Source organism: Eumetopias jubatus, unplaced genomic scaffold (assembly GCF_037043125.1).
Source record: "Eumetopias jubatus isolate StellerSeaLion01/CBP00866 unplaced genomic scaffold, mEumJub1_p1.0 scaffold_14, whole genome shotgun sequence".
NCBI lineage: Eukaryota > Metazoa > Chordata > Mammalia > Carnivora > Otariidae > Eumetopias > Eumetopias jubatus.
The window spans coordinates 86,237,080-86,254,728 of record NW_028274820.1 but is presented as its reverse complement, the minus strand read 5'-3'; the positions used below and the strand labels follow the sequence as shown (position 1 = coordinate 86,254,728).

Below are 17,649 nucleotides of genomic sequence, written 5' to 3'. Positions count from 1 at the left end.
CAAAAAGGAAGAAAAGGTTTGGGAGGAAAGATGATTAAATTATTTTTTGACATGTTGAATTTAAGATATTCTTCAGTAACTTGCGTGATAGTCTAGTAGCCATTGGCAACAGACCAGGAAAATAGGTCTGGGTTGGAGACAGATTTTGGCATTGTTGGGAGATTAATATCACCCAGGGAAAATCTAAGAGTAGGAAGGGAAAACAAATAAACAAGCATATATTCTCAGATACTAAAATTAAGTGGCAGATAAAGGAAAACTAATGAGAAGTTCAAGAGCTAAAAGAATAACTAAGAGCTCTTCAGGAATAGAGACTTTGCCTAATTATTATGTTTTCCTAGGCTCTAGTACAGGAGGTAGTCAAAATAAAAATCCAAAGAAGTTGGGTAGGTTGAAGACTAAGAGATATCTAATGGATTTAGCAATCAGGAAGTTATTACCTTAACAAGAGCACTTGAGTGGAATGAAGGAGGCAGAAGTAAGACTGCAATAGATTGAAGAGAAAAAAAAATTAAGTCTATTCTTTCTGAAAGCTTGGCTGTGAATGAGAGAAATAAAATAGGACACATCAGCTAGAAGAAAATCCAAAAGGTTATTCATATTATACATTGAGGAGAAACAGATTCTTCCTGATAAAATATAAATGAGTGTTTATGAGAAAAACATTTAAAAATACAACAGTTTTAACAGAATCCCAGGTTGCTGCTAGTCATACATAATTATTTACATAGTATTACATAAAACATAATTCACTGATAAAGAACTAAAAGGAAAGCAAAATATCAAAGTGTTGATATGGTGGTCTTTAAGAGGAATTAATATGGATGATTTTCAAGTTCTCACTCAATATTTTCCGAATTTTAATAATGAGCTTGTATTCCTTGTACAGTGGTTGTGGTAGGAAGTAGAAGACAATAAACTGTACCAAAATTAATGGTATTTCAAAGGCAGAAAAGATTTAAGAGATTCTAACTCAAAGAAGATAAACCATAGAAGAGATGAAATATAAGCAGGCTGGAAGCAGGAAAGCAACGGTAAGAAAAAATAAAACCAACACAAATATGAAATCTTCATTGCACATAGCAGTACAAACACTGCTGAAAACATAGTAAAGGACATAGGCAACAGAACTGAGAAAGGCAAACAAGATATAAATGAACTCTGAAAACCATAAAACATTGTCAAAAGAATTAAAGAAGATTGTCTCCAAAGGCAAGGGAAACAAAGGCAAAAATGAACTATTGGGACTTCATCAAGATAAAAAGCTTTTGCACAGCAAAGGAAACAGTCAACAAAACCAAAAGACAACCCACACAATGGGAGAAGATATTTGCAAATGACATATCAGATAAAGGGATGGTATCCGAGATCTATAAAGAACTTATCAAGCTCAACCCCCAAAGAACAAATAATCCAATCAAGAAATAGGCAGACATGAACAGACATTTCTGCAAAGAAGACATCCAAATGGCCAACACATGAAAAAGTGTTCCACATCACTTGGCATCAGGGAAATACAAATCAAAACCACAATGAGATACCACCTCACACCAGTCAGAATGGCTAAAATTAACAAGTCAGGAAACAGATGTTGGCAAGGATGCGGAGAAAGGGGAACCCTCCTACACTGTTGGTGGGAATGCAAGCTGGTGCAGTCACTCTGGAAAACAGTATGGAGGTTCCTCAGAAAGTTGAAAATAGAGCTACCCTACGACCCAGCAGTTGCACTACTGGGTATTTACCCCAAAGATACAAATGTAGTGATCCGAAGGGGCATCTGCACCCCAGTGTTTATAGCAGCAATGTCCGCAATAGCCAAACTATGGAAAAAGCCCAGATGTCCATCAACAGATGAATGGATAGAGAAGATGTGTGTGGGTGCCTGGGAGGCTCAGTTGGTTAAGCAACTGCCTTCAGCTCAGGTCATGATCCTGGAGTCCCAGGATCGAGTCCCGCATCGGGCTCCCTGCTCAGCAGGGAGTCTGCTTCTCCCTCTGACTCTCCCCCCTCTCATGTGCTCTCTCTGTCTCATTCTCTCTCTCAAATAAATAAATAAAATCTTTAAAAAAAAAAAAAGATGTGTGGTGTGTATATACAATGGAATATTATGCAGCCATCAAAAAATGAAATCTTGCCATTTGCAATGATGTGGATGGAACTAGAGGGTATTATGCTAAGTGAAATAAGTCAATCAGAGAAAGATAATTATCATATGATCTCACTGATACGTGAAATTTAAGAAACAAGGCAGAGGATCATAGGGGAAGAGAGAAAAAAATAAAACAAGACAAAACCAGAGAGGGTGACAAACTATAAGAGACTCTTAATCTTAGGAAACAAACTGAGGACTGCTAGAAGGTAGGGGGTTGGGGGGATGGAGTAACTGGGTGATGGACATTGGGGAGGGTATGTGTTGTGATGAGCACTCGGTGTTATAAGACTGATGAAAAAAAAAAGACTGATGAATCACAGACCTGTACCCCTGAAGCAAATAATACATTATATGTTAATTAATTGATTTTAAATGACAGGGGCGCCCTGGGTGGCTCAGTCGGTTAAGCGTCTGCCTTCGGCTCGAGTCATGGCCCCAGGGTCCTGGGATTGAGCCCTGCATCAGGCTCCCTACTCGGTGGGGAGCCTGCTTCTCCCTCTCCCTCTGCTGTTCCCCCTGCTTATGTGCTCTCTCTCTGTCATATAAATAAATAAAATCTTTAAAAAAAAAAAAATAAACAAATTACAAAAACTTAAAAAAAATTACATGAAGAATTAAAGAAGATTTAAAGAAATTAAAAACATCCTGTGTTCAGGAATTGGAAGATTTAACATTGTAAAGATTGTAATAGTCCCCAAACTGATGTACAGATTCAACACAAATCCCTATGAGAACCTCTGAGTTCATACCAACTGACAGGCCGGTTCTCAAATTTATATGGAATTGCAAGGGACCTAGAATAGCCAAAACAATCCTGGAAAAGAATAAAGTAGGAGGACTCACACTTTCCGATTTCAAAACTTGCTATAAAGTAATAGTATGAGAGGCAGTGTGGTACTGGCACATGGATAGACATACAAATGAATAGAATAGAATCGAGAGTCCAGAAGTAAACCTGAATATTTATGGTCAACTGATTTTTGATAAGAATGCCAAGACTATTCCACAGAGAAAGAACAGTCTTTCCAACAAATGGAGCTGGGAAAATAGGGCAGCCAGTTGAGATAACCCTTACCCCATACCAAACATAAAAACTTACTCAAAAAGAATCAAACACATAAATGTAAAAGTGAAATTATAAAACTCTTAGAAAAAAACATAGGGTAAGTTTTTATGACCTTGGATTAGCAAGAGTTTTAGATATGATACACTGGACTTCACCAAAATTTAAAACTTTTGTGCTTCAAACAACACAATTAAGAAAGTGAAAAGACAACACAGAACATGAAAAATACCTGCAAATCATGTATCTTATAAGGAACTTATATCTAGAATATGTAAAGAGCTCTTAAATTCAATAGTAAAACGACAACTCAATTAAAAATGGAGCAGGGGCATCTGGCTAACTCAATCAGTAGAGCATGCAATTTTTGATCTCAGGGTCATGAGTTACAACCCCACACTGGGTAGAGAGTTTCCTCTTAAAAATATAAATAAATAAACAAATAAATAAAGAAAATGGGGCAAAGTAGTTAAAAGACATTTCTCTGAAGAAGACATGTAATTAGTCAACAAGCACATAAAAAGATACTCAATGTCAATTACACCTCAAAAAAGTTGGAAGAGAAACAAAGCAAGCAAGCAAACAAGAAAGAAAAAATGTTTGACATCATGAGTCACCAGGGAAATGCAAATCAAAAATCACAATGAGATGCCACTTCATATACACTAGGATGGTTAGAATTAAAAAGTCAGTAGATAATAACAAGTGTTGAAGAGAGCATGATGAAATTAGAAGCCTCACACACTGCTAGTAGGAATGTAAAATTCCAGCCACTTTGGAAAAGTTTGACAGTTCCTCAAATGAATATACATAGAGCACAGAGTTACCAAATGACCTAACAATTTCACTCCTAGGTATATACCCAAAAGAAATGAAAACCTATGTTCACACAGAAACCTCTATGCAATTTATTAGCAGCATTATTCTTAATAGCCAAAAAGTAGAAACAGTCTAAAAGTTCATCAATGGATAAATGGATAAACAAAATATAGTTTATCCATACAATGGAATATTATTTAGCCATAAAAAAGAATGAAGTATTGATAGCCACCACTTTAACATGGGTGAACTCTGAAAACATTACACAAAGTAAAAAAAGGCAGCCGCAAAAGACCATATACTACATAATTCCATTCATACAAGAAAGTCCATAATAGGGAAATCTACAGACAAAAGGTAAATTAGTGGCTACTTAGGGGTGAGATGGGGGTGAAGTGGGGAATGGAAGTAGGAGGATAAGGGAATAATACCTAAAAGACATGGGGCTTCTTCCTGAGGTGACAAAAATGTTCTAAAATCGACTGCGGTAATAACTGCACATATCTGATTATACTAAAAACCACCGGTTTTAAATGGTGAATGGTGAATTTAAATGGTGAATTGTATAGCATTTGGACTATATCTCAAGCTACTAAAAACATAAATGGAAATGTTAAGAAAAAGTTTAAAAGAATTAACTACTCTTGTACTAAAGAAAATAAATAAAAAATGAAATTGCAAGATATTAAGAAAACAAATGCAACAGAAAGCCTATAACCTACAGAACACAAGTAAAGCAGTATTCAGAAGAAATCTTTTTTTCTTTTTAAAGATTTTTATTTATTTATTTGAGAGTGAGAGAGCAAAGCCAGGGACTCTGGGATCATGATCCAACCTGAAGGCAGATGCTTAACCACCTGAGCCACCCAGGCGCCCCAGAAGAAATCTTATAAACACTTAGAAAGAATGAAAAGAACATTAAGCATCCAACATGAGAAGACAGAAAAACAACCACAAAATAAATCTAAGAAAACCTAAACAAAGGATTTAAAACAATGAAAGAAAAAAGTAGTAAGAAAATAGAAGAAACAGTAGAACTAATTAAAAAAAATACAAGAGCTGGTTCTAAAATCCAAGAACCAAGAAAAAAAACCCAGGAAATGTTTTTAAACATAAAAGAATATCTTGCTCAACTGCACACAAAATAATTTTGAAAACTTGATGAAATGGATTATTTTCTAAGATGATACAAGTTATCAAAGCTTCCCCCCAAAGATATACATTGTAAGCAGCCAAATTATCATAAAAGTAGACATAACTGTCAAAGAGATCCTCTTCCCCCAAACACTCAAGGTCCAAAGATTTCACAGGCAATTTAACCAAACCTTTAACTTCAATGCCATTTAGCCAGAGACAGAAAGAAAACAAACAAAAACAAAGAAAATTTTGAAATAATTTTTATGAAAGTGGCATAACCCAACAAAGATAAAACACAGAAAACTACAAAGCAATTTAGCTTATGAGGAATGATACAAAATTTCTAAATGAAGTTTAGCAAATAGAACCCAGCTGCACATTTAAAATAATACACGGTGACAAAGAGAACTGATTCAAGAATGCAAGGACGGTGTAGTAATAGTAAATCTATTAGTACAATTCATCACAATAGTAGATCAAAGGATTAAAATTACATAATTTCCAAAGAAGCTGAAAAGCTTTTGACAAAATTTACTTCCATATTTTTTTTAAAGATTTATTTCAGAGTCAGCGTAAGCAGGAGGGGGAAAGGGAGAGAGAGGATCTCAAGCAGACTCCCCACTGTGAGTGCAGCGGGATACAGGGCTCCATCTCATGACCCTGAGATTAGGACCTTAGCTGAAACCAAAAGTCAGACGCTGAACCGACCGCGCCATCGAGGCATCCAAAAATTTACTTCCATATTAAGAAATCTTAACAAAATGGCAATAGTGGACTACTTTAACGTAATAAAATATGCACACTTCAATCTAAAGTCAGGTCTAATCTTAACAGGAAAACACAAAAAACATCCCACTGAAGTCAGGAATAAGAGAAAGATCCACTACTGTCTTATTGTTTAATATTTTGGGAAAGTATTAGCCAAATTAATTTGACAAAAGAAAGAAGTAAGAATAAAAATTGGAAAGGAGGAGATAAAATTATTTTTATTTGGTAATAATGTGATCATTTAACTGCAAAGCCCCCCAAAAATAACTGGGAAACTATTAGAGATAGCATTAGAATTCTAAAGGTGGCTAGGTACAAGATAAAAGATATAATAAAAGTAGAAACTCCATTTACAATAGCAACAAAAAAGATAAAATGCCAAGGGCTAAACATAACAAGAAATGTGAAAGGTCTTTACGAAAAAACTTTAAAATGTTACTGAGAGATGAGAAAGAAGACTTGAACAACAAGAAATGAATATATTCCCTGCTCTTGAACAGAAGTTTGAACCTCAAAAAGACATCAAATATCTCTAAATCAATCTGTAAATATAATGTTCTACCAATGAGAATATCAACAGAATGGGGGAGAGGAGCTAAACAAGCAAGAATATCCAGGAAAACTCTGGGAACTAGAGTAAGAGAGGACTATACTCAAAGAATGAGGTCATTAAGGTACAAATAGGTGAAATGATCAATGGAACAGAATAAAAGTCCCAGTAAGAACCCCAAATTATATGTAGGAATTAAATACACTATAGACAATATTTCAATACTGTGATAACTCGGTAGCCACCTAGAAAAATGTTGGATTCTTACCTTAATACTTTAATTTATATATATATATATATTTCAAAGATTTTATTTATTTATTTGACAGAGATAGAGCACAAGTAGGCAGAGAGGCAGGCAGAGGGACAGGGAGAAACAGGCTCTCTGCTGACCAGGGAGCCCGATGCGGGACTCGATCCCAGGGCACTGGGATCATGACCTGAGCTGAAGGCAGCCACCTAACCAACTGAGCCACCCAGGTGCCCCATAATTTATATTTTGTATAGATAAGTGCATTTAACTTAAAATTATAAAAGTACCAGGAAAAAAACATAAGAATTTTCATTTTAATCAGAAATAATAAATAGGGGAGGCCTTTCTTATGATGCAAAAAGCTAAAATCCAAAAAAAGATTAATTACAACTACAAAAAATTTTAATTTCTGCTGAAAGAATATGCCAGAAACAAAGTCAAAAGCCAAATGACAAACTGTGAAAAATATCTGCAACACATATCAAAGACAACTAATTTCCTTAAAACACAGAGCTCCTATAAAAAATATTCAACATCCCACCAGAAAAATGAACAAAAAAATATAACCAGGTGAATAAAAAATATAAGCAAATGTTATAAAGTTAACAAATACAGTTCTTATATCTATTGAAAAGATGAAGAAAAATATACCTATTAAATTGACAATTTAAAAAAAGTTTGATAACCCACTTTATTACCAAGGGTATGGGAGGCCAGCAGTCCAACACTAACAGTGAAACATAAACTGGTACAACCTCTATGGAAGGCAATTTGACAATATCTATCAAAATTTAAACAGTACATAGCCTTTGACCCAGCAATTGCACTTCTAGGAATTTATTCTAGACAGACTCACTCATGTGCAAAAATGTATAGAGGGATATTAATTGTATCATCATTTACATTAGCAAAACTGTAACAATTTTAAATGCCCATCCAACTAAAGAAATGTTACTGTTTCTCTCTCTACACACACACACACACACACACACACACACACACACACAGAGGAAATTTATCATTGGTTGCCTCTAGGGAAAGAAGCCAATTAGCTGGGGTCAAAGGTAGAAGGAAAACTTGCCTTTTATCATACGCTCTTTATACCATTTGGATTTCATGTCATGAACATATATCACATTTCACATTTTTATATTAAGATTTCAATGCTATCTTTGCCCAGCTTTACCAGTTGTTATATTTTTCCTTCTCTTTGTCAGTTTTTCAGTTTTCATTAGCAGCGATGTTAACTGTTATCCCAAGTAATACATTGTATTTAATCAAATTCACACAGGGAAATTACAATAGTAACTTGGGTTCTATTATCCCCATGATCTCCTTGCCCCTGAGCTCCAGCTCTGCATACTTATTCTATTAAAATGTTACTTGTTCTTTACTGAGTGTATAGAGATTATGAGTTAGAAATCCAGGACCAAAAAGCCATGAATTTCTTGGCCTATGGGGCAAACACATAATCACTACTGCATTTTAGGAGACAGCAAAAAGACAAGCTGCTCAAACAAGGTTTCACAAAATACCATTTGTGCTCTCACCGTGAATGCAGAGTCTAATCTATTTTTATGTGTAAGAATTTGATTTTATCCATTTGTCCAGAGTCAATGGGGCTGTTGAGAATTGAACCCACTAATCAATCAAATTCACAAGAAACTAATTGCTTACATATGCCAATGCACTCATTTAGAATTTGAGTATTTGTGTATATGTACACATGTATATATACATATACAATTAGTGTGTGTGTATATCAAGAGTATGAAATCCAGCATATCAAGGAATCATACATAAATGATAAATATGCCCAAGGAAAACTACATGAGTGTGTATAGGGAAGAGAATAAATCAGAGAAGGTCAAAGAAGGCTTTCCTGAAAACACAGCATGATTGAGCTAAGTTCCAATGGAAGAGAAGCTAAAAAAAAGGGGGAGGGGAACAGAATGAGGAGTAAGAGAGTTCTTGTATGATGGGATAGCATGTGAAATGGCCCTGTGGCAGAAGAGAGCATGATATGTCTAACGGAACAGAAAATGATCAAAGAGCATACCACGTGATGTAGAATTAACTCGAGAATGAGACAGACAATGCAGTGCCTTTTAGGTGGTGGTTAAGATTTTTGCCTTACCCTAAAAGCAATGAAGAGCTAGTAAAGGGTTGTAAGCAGAGACAAGAACAGTTTTGCGCTTGCAAAAGATGAGTGTACTGTACGCACTGGAGGGCAAGAGTAGAAGCAGGAAGACTGCTTAGAAAGCTACTGCAGGGGAAAAAGAACGAAAGAAGGAAAGAAAGAAAGCTACTGCAGGAAACCTAAGTGAGGGATGATGGCAGCATGGACTGGAGTTATAGTAGAAATAAAATAAACAGAACTGGGTGATTAATTACACCTGAAATGCAAGCGAAAAGAAAATTTAAGGAAGATGCCCAAGTTTCAGGTTTGCCTGAGTGCATGGATAAAGATGCTATCACTGAAGGAGAGAGAGAACACTCCAGGAAGACCAGGTTGTTCTATTTTGTTTCACCAGGGACTGCATAGTGGGTGTGCAAAAAGTAAGAAAGGGTTCTGGATGCTTAGTATCTGGAAGTCTTGGTAGAGAATGATGAAAAAAAGGAAAATGGGATTAGAGTTCAATGGAGAGAGAAAGTTAGCTTCAAAAACTTAAAAAAGAAAAAAATGTTTAACCTCCAGGGTCAGCCATAAAATGGCCCTAGACATTTCTATCCCTCACCACCACCTAAAATCTTTTTAAACACCTCAATATACAACCTTTCAATCCCGGGGGGGGAGGGGGAAGAGACTTAAAATGTCATGCTGGGGAAAATAATGAATTGGTGTACAAGAATTTCAAATATATTGAGATAATCAGATATTCCTAATTCTGATAGTGAATGAATGACAGAGGCCACCTACTTGGGAAGGAAGAATGAAGCACCAATCAAGGGGAAAAGAAGGTAGAAAGAAAAGGCTGATCACCCCATCGCATGAATTTTCACAGCTTAAACACGTTTATCTTTACCTCTGGACAAATGGCTGTTCTTGGCCTTGTCTGCTAAGGAAATGCAGAAATAGCCCCACACCTAAGCCCCATATCAGAAATCATGGCTTCCACTGCCATCAGGTGGCGGCAGTGAGGAAGTGCACCAACCAGGTTCTTTGAGCCTGGGAATGCCTATATCAAGCCCATGGTATAATTAATCTGAGATCAAAGACCTAAATATAAGTAGTAGTAGAGGGCAAACTGGTAATAATCTTTGGTAAGATTTAGCTTCAAATCAGCCAATACACAAAAATATAAGTTTTCACTATTAATTTGGGGTAAGAAAAAGGATTTCTTTTTTTCTTTTTTTTAAAGATCACATACTTGGCAATCCAGAATACCCAGTTTGATACTATCACCTCAAACCCAACTCCTGGTATATTACATATTTGACTATTTAAAACTGCTTCAATGTTAATTTTAATAGCACACAGAAATGTTAATGTGCATTTCTAACACACATTAATAACCTCATCACAAACAAGTGACTGTCTTCATTCAATGTGCAAAATTCCCTTTGTTATCTTCAAATTAATCAAATAATTTTTGACTACTTGGAAGTACAGGCATGCTAGTAAAAGGAATTAAAAAACCATCATGTTCTCAAAACTCATCGGTTAAACAAATACATCACTGATAAAATCAACTTCAACATTATTCACAAACAATATGGTGAATGATTAACACATCATTCCTGATAGTTCTCTTCAAAGTAGAAATAAGCTTGCCCAATATAATATTTGACATTCTGTGTAGTATTTGCTTCCCTATCTTCCCCCTACGATACTTCACTTACAAATGTTTTTTTTTTTAAATTGTCTGCACACACACATCGATTTGATTTGTCTTTGTTTTTTAAGGCATCTCAACTCAAGGATAGGAAATTGTAGGTCAAAACGTAAAATAATCACATTGGGTGCATTTTTCCAATTCTCAATCAGCTGTTTTTATATAGTAGAGGCAGCATAATTTTGTCACTAAGTAGGTTCTTGATCTTCATTTTCTTCCCTTAAAATCCAGTTCACGCCCGCTATTCTGCTCTGGACATTCCAAAATATTAATAATTTAACCAGTTCTTGCTAATTCTCTTGGTTCTGTTTCCCACCCACACCCCAACACCCCCTCCCGTCCCCCTTACCCCACCCCGCGCCTTTCCTCCTGCTTTCTTGTCTCAGAATGCCCAACTCTTACACACTCGAGGTGGTTTTTACAAAATCACTCTTTGGAATGCTCTTCCCTCTTCTCTCCTCAATCTAGCACCCTTTTAAAAATAATTTCTCACAGCTAGGCGCCAATGTCTTTCTTTGACAAGATAAAACTGCGGAAGAGGACGAGACTGGGAACAGAATAGGCGAAACATTTGGGAATGTCAATGAAACAGCGGCCTCTCCTTTTAAAAGAAAACACAACTCTCAGCACAGAGCTTTCAACAAAGCAAAAATACTTCCTTTCGCTGTGTTCCTGCTCCTTCCCTGACCTCAAAGACACCTTTCCTTTTCTCTATGCCCCAGTCCCTCTGCTATGCGTGGGGCCTGCCTTTCCTCCTCCCACGGAAAAGCAAGCCAGGGAGAAAAGAAAAGGTAGCAGTCGCCTTCCTACCGCGCCCGCAACCTGTCAGGACCCTGTCCCACGACTCACCTGGCAGGTGCGGCCGCCCGGAGAGTTGCACGAAGCGGTTGAGCTGGCCAGTCCCCCGACCCCCGCTGCCCCCACTGCCCCCGCCGGCCCCGCTACCTCCGCCGCCGCCGCCACTGCCTGCGGCGCCTCCTCCCCGCCGGCGGTTCCTGTCCCAGCCCTGGGCGGCCGACATGACCCGCTAACGATTGCCGCAGTGGGGTCCCGGCAGCCCCTGGCCCGGCGGTACTAGCCGAGCCTCCTTCCTGGGCTCCTCCAGAGACCCGGGAGACAGGGGTAGGGGGAGCGCCCTGTTCTCACCAGTGACCAATGACTGGCTTACATGGTGACAGGCAGCCAATGGCCAGTCGCCTTCTTGGTAGGTGGAGAGAGGCGGGGAGAGACGTGGTAACCATAGCTATGGCTAAAAAAAAAAAGTGGGGGGAGAGAAAGGCAGAAGCAGCCACTCAACACACGCATCAACCGCGCTAAGCAAGCCCGCGTCGCGGCGACTCCTGCGGGATCAGGAGGGCCAATCGAAGGTCGAGTGAAAGAAACCACTCCTGCAGAAAGAGTACCCGCGACAGCCGGTCCTCCAGGCACGGTTAGGATTCAGGAACTCTTTCCATAAACACCGAAATCAGAAATAGGAAATAGGATAAGCACATAATACACATATTTGGGGGCAATACAGTGTTCTGCCGGCTTTGCAGACTGAGATCCCTTTCCCTGACGGTTGACATACACAAAGGGCTCTGTTGGAGGAGGAAAAAACACAGAGGCGGAGTCGAAGCTTAAATCTAAGAGTGAGGTATTCCTGGGTTTCATTTATCTGTCTTTGAGTTGACTGGCTGAGCTCCTCCCTTAATTAAATACAAGCCACCTCCTAAGCAAACAATTTTAAACCTGGTTAATAAACATGAAAAATGTTCAAGCTCACCAGTAATCAGAGAAATACAAATGAAGACCCCAATAAGAAACCATTTCTGGCTTATTACGTTAGTAAAGATTTTTAAAATAACCTAGCAGTGAGAAGAGTGCCAAGAAAAAGGTACTTTCAAAAAATGACTGATGGCTATATGAAAATGTTTTTGTTCAAACCCTTCTTTGCTTGTAGAAAATTTGAATCACCTTAAAGACAAACAGATATGGAAGATCAAGATCGAAGAAAAATGCAGAGGTACAGATCAGAAATTCCTATTGTTCCAAAATTAAACAGAAAACTTGGCTTTGAACTTACTGGGCGCAGTGCTAAGCAGGAAAATACAGATAGTTTACTGATGTTTATCAATGATAAGAGAAAAGCGTATGTATTCTTCAAGAAAAACAACTTTTCAAGGTTCTTAGATATGGTGGCTTTTTTTTTTAAATGTAAACCTTTATATAGGAGAACCTTAGGTGATGCAAGGAAAAAAGAGAAAATCTGCTGTAGCTGAGGATGCATATGCTTTTGGTCAAATTTCATGTCACCACTGGCCCCGCCTCCTTATTTTCCTACTTTTAGTCCCTCGGGGCAGGTGTTTTACCCAGTAAACACTATCACACACTGCTTATGAAAATGTTTGAGACCTGGGGGAAAAAAAGGTGATGGCTGGAAACTATGAAAGTCAAAGTCAGTAAGTGCTAATTTTTCTAAAGAAACTGTACCATTGAGTAAACCAAATAGTAGATGAAGGAAATTTTCTTTTTACAAGAGTATTCCAAGTAATAAAGAATGACACAGTATCACCATTTTGCAACCCCTGATAAATTTATCAACCCATTGAACAGCCACCGCTAGCATTACAAAATGAAAGATGACATATATGTGCCTCTAGAACATAAACGTAACTATGAAGTAGTCTTTCTTTTTTTAAAAAAAGATTTTATTTATTTATTTGAGAGAGAGAGAATGAGAGACAGAGAGCACTAGAGGAAAGAGGGTCAGAGGGAGAAGCAGACGCCCCGCTGAGCAGGGAGCCCGATATGGGACTTAATCCTGGGACTCCAGATCATGACCTGAGCCGAAGGCAGTCGCTTAACCAACTGAGCCACCCAGGCGCCCTATGAAGCAGTGTTGTCGAAAAAAATTGAACCTGTATCTCGCCAGGTATCTATATTTAACTAACAATTTATAGGAAATACAGAGGATAGAGGAATATAAAAAAATACTACAGCGATGCAAACAGGAAAATCCAGACTGTGGAAATTCTACAGGATAAACAAATTTCTTCAACAAATAAATTACAAAGGAAAGAGAGATATTTGGAAGAAAAAATCTATGGGATAAAAGGAGACTTGTGATGGTGGTATAACTCCTTGAATATACTAAAAATCACTGAATAGTAATGGTTGCATAACTTTGTTATATTAAAAACCACTGCATTGCACACTTGAAAAGGGTGAATTTTATGGTGGATTTTATGTGGATTATATCTCAATTAAAAAATTTAAAATAATATGGGAAAGGAGGAATGGATGGGGAGCTAGATGAAACACATTTAACCATAAGCTGAAGCTGGGTGATGAGGACATAAGAACTGTTCATTATACTGTTCTGCTACCTTCATATATGTTAGAAATTCTTCATAATAAAAAGGAAAAGGGGCACCTGGGTGGCATAGTCCGTTGAGGGTCAGACTCTTGATTTGGTCTCAGGTCATGATCTCAGGGTCGAGCCGATTCAGGCTCTGTACTCAGCATGGAATCTGCTTGTCCCTCTCCCTCTGCTCCTCCCTCTGCTCATACTCTCTGTCTCTCAAATAAATAAATAAGCAAATAAAATCTTTTTTAAAAGTCTACAAAAATAAGATTAAACAATCAACTGAAAACCATCTCATGTAGTTATATAGAATATATAATACACATATCATATGTATGTAATAATCACTTTTAACTCCAGACACAAAATGAAACTTTTGTTCCTAACTAAATTTAAAATTATTAAATTATTTTAAAAAACCTTCTAAACAGGTTGCCGCCAAAACTTCTTAGTGTGGAATATAAGTACACTTTGATGGGTATTGACAGGATTTGCAGAGGGGTCTTCAAAGTAAGTGCATGCAGGGGCACCTAGATGATTCAGTCCATTGAGCCTCTGGCTCTTAATTTCAGCTCAGGTCATGATCTCAGGGTCATGAGATCCAGCCCCGCATTGGGCTCCACACTCAGCCAGGAGTCCCCTTGAAAGTCTCTCTCTCCATGTCTCTCTGCCCCTCCCTCCCCTCCCACCCCTGCTCTTTCTCTCAAATAAATAAATAAATCTTTAAAAGTAAGCAAACAAATAAGTGTGTGCAGGCACACCTGGCTGGATCAGTCATAGAGCATGTGACTCTTGATCGTGGGCCATGAGTTGGAGCCCCACATTGGATGTAGTGATTACTTAAAAAAAAAAAATTAACAATATGAGTGTATGCAGACAATATGTACTTGCTATAACATAATATGAAGTACCCAATACCACCTATCAAGTCATCATACCAAAAACATTCACTGGAATCTAATCAAGATTTAAGCTCTAACTTCCAGTTTACAGGAACTTTCAGGGCACAAAGGAACAGTTAAATGACATATAAAACAATCAAACAAATCCAGGGAGATAATCTTTGCCATGCCTAGCCTGGTTTCATCAATAAGTCAATGTCATGAAAAACAAAATGAAATAACACAAAAACACAGCGGGCAGGTGGTGACCCCTAACAAAATAATAGAGGTAGGCAATGATAATCAACAGCTGCTCACATAACAAAAAGGAACAAGCAGGCAGTATGTGTGTGCTGACAAGTACAATCATCAGTGAAATACTCTTGCCAAAAAAATGAATCCGAATAAAGCCAAACCTGTAGCTCTATCAGTTTACAGGAAATAAAAGGGACAGAGAATATGTTAAATAATATCTTGGTGATGTAATCTGCAAAGTATAGAATGTGGATAACTCTATAGAACAAACAGCCTATTTTCTTCAACCTGATATTTCAAGAAGAAGGAAAAAGAACCCACAAATTAATAGAATTTTAAGAAATATATCAACCAAAAGTAGGGTGTGGACCTTGTTTGCATTTTGGTTAGAATAAGCCAACTATTTTTTTAATGGGAAATTTTGGATATTGGATTATATTTGGGAATCATTAAATTTTTAAGGTATTATGGATATATATATATATTTTTAAAGCCATCTTTTAGAGAAAAGATACTGAAATATTGATAGGTAAAAGGCTATGATGTCTAGGATTTGCTTCAAAATCATCCAGGCAGAGGGGCATGGGAGACAGGATGAGAATGTAGATGGAGCAAGGATGGCCTGGAGTTAATGCTTCATGTAGCTGGGTGATGGGTAATTGGAGTTCACGGCACTATTCTCTCTTCTTTTGTGTATATTTTAATTTTTCCCTCATAACAAGGTTTTCAAAATGGTTCTCAAAAGAACAGTGCTAAATTAAAGGGAACTTATAGCAAAATATATGGGATCCTCCTGAACAAATCAACTTTAAAAGACAATTTGGGGGCAAATGGGAAAATTTCGAAATTTGGAAAGGTTACTAGAGGATATTGGGGAAATAACATTATATTTGTTACATATGACAATGATATCAAGGTTACTTTTTTAAAATCTCTTTATTTTTTAGGGCGCCTGGGTGGCTCAGTTGGTTAAGCGACTGCCTTTGGCTCAGGTCATGATCCTGGAGTCCCAGGATCGAGTCCCGCATCAGGCCCCCTGCTCAGCAGGGAGTCTGCTTCTCCCTCTGACCCTCTTCCCTCTCGTGCTCTCTATCTCTCATTCTCTCCCTCTCAAATAAATAAATAAAAATTAAAAAAAAAATAAAATCTCTTTTTTAAATTACACATAATTAAATATTTTTTTAAAAGATTTTATTTATTTATTTGACAGAGAGCGACACAGTGAGAGAGGGAACACAAGCAGGGGGAGTGGGAGAGAGAGAAGCAGGCTCCCCGTGGAGCAGGGAGCCCGATGTGGGGCTCGATCCCAGGACCCTGGGATCATGGCCTGAGCCGAAGGCAGACGCTTAACGACTGAGCCACCCAGGTGCCCCATAATTAAATATTTAAGGATGGACTATAATAATACCTCGAGATGGCAGGACCATCTCTACCCGCCTTGAGGCTTACTCATGAAAATAGCCTTAAACAGTTAGAGCTTGCAGTTCACACTAACTTGGAAAACAAGTTAGTTGGAATTAGCAAGAAGTCTGCATTGACAATATTTTCCAGGAAACTGTTTTATAAATGTTGAACACAAACAATGATTCAAACAAATTTCCAGGATTGTTTTCCAGCAGAGCTTCTAGAATTACAACATTTGATGTAGTTAGAGACGAGAGGATTGGGGAGGGGTAAAAAGTACATACTACATTAGGAAATCTAGTTGTATTTATCATATTGACATCTTAAACTCAGCACTGTGTAAGCCAGTGCCTCTGAACCCTGACGCCACACTGGACTCGCCTGAGGCTGTTATGGAAAACACTGATGTTCAGTTTCCATACAGACCATTTGGATCAGAATCTCCGGAGCACAGGCACTGGCCATATTTTTAATGTTTCCTGAGTTATTCTAATTTACAGCCAGGGTGGAGAACACAAGTACAGTCCTCTGTACCCCACCCAGTTTTATCACATGCAAAATGACAGTAATATCTTCCTTTTTAACAGCATGTAAGTTACTGTGAGAGACCAATAAAATAGTATATGTGAAAGTACATGGAGGGGCGCCTGGCTGGCTCAGTCAGTGGAGCATGTAACTATTGATCTTGGGGTCCTGAGTTCAAGCCGCATGTTGGGTGTGGAGCCTACTTAAAAAAAAATAAAAAGAAAGTACATGGAGGGGGTGCCTGGGTGGCTCAGTCGTTAAGCGTCTGCCTTCGGCTCAGGTCACGATCCCAGGGTCCTCGGATCAAGCCCCGCATTGGGCTCCCTGCTCTGCGGGAAGCCTGCTTCTCCCTCTCCCTCTCCCCCTGCTTGTGTTCCTTCTCTCACTGTGTCTCTTTCTGTTGAATAAATAAAATCTTTAAAAAAAATAAAAAGAAAGTACATGGAAAAGTATAATGTTTTATGTAAATGTAAGGTCATATTTTCACATTAGCAATCAATCGATGTTATCAATGTATAGCAATCCTTTAAAAATGTTTACTTCTTGGACTGTTCATTAATTTGTTGCAGACTAAATATAACCCAGAATCATATAAATTCCTTGGTGAATAGTCAAAGGTGACTAACTGCTTGTCATTAGCCCAGATCAAATCAGCATTGG

At 37.9% G+C, this 17,649-nt stretch overlaps 1 protein-coding gene across 1 annotated transcript in view; it reads right to left on the bottom strand.

The window, feature by feature from the left end:
• KLHDC10 (kelch domain containing 10) overlaps positions 1-11,699 on the bottom strand; it is a 59,041-nt gene extending 47,342 nt beyond the window's left edge. The window contains exon 1 of the mRNA XM_028106360.2: positions 11,428-11,699. Coding sequence (XP_027962161.1) covers positions 11,428-11,599 — 172 coding nt within the window. The 5' untranslated portion in view covers positions 11,600-11,699. The remainder of the gene's footprint in view (positions 1-11,427) is intronic.
• Between the last annotated feature and the right edge of the window lie 5,950 nt (positions 11,700-17,649).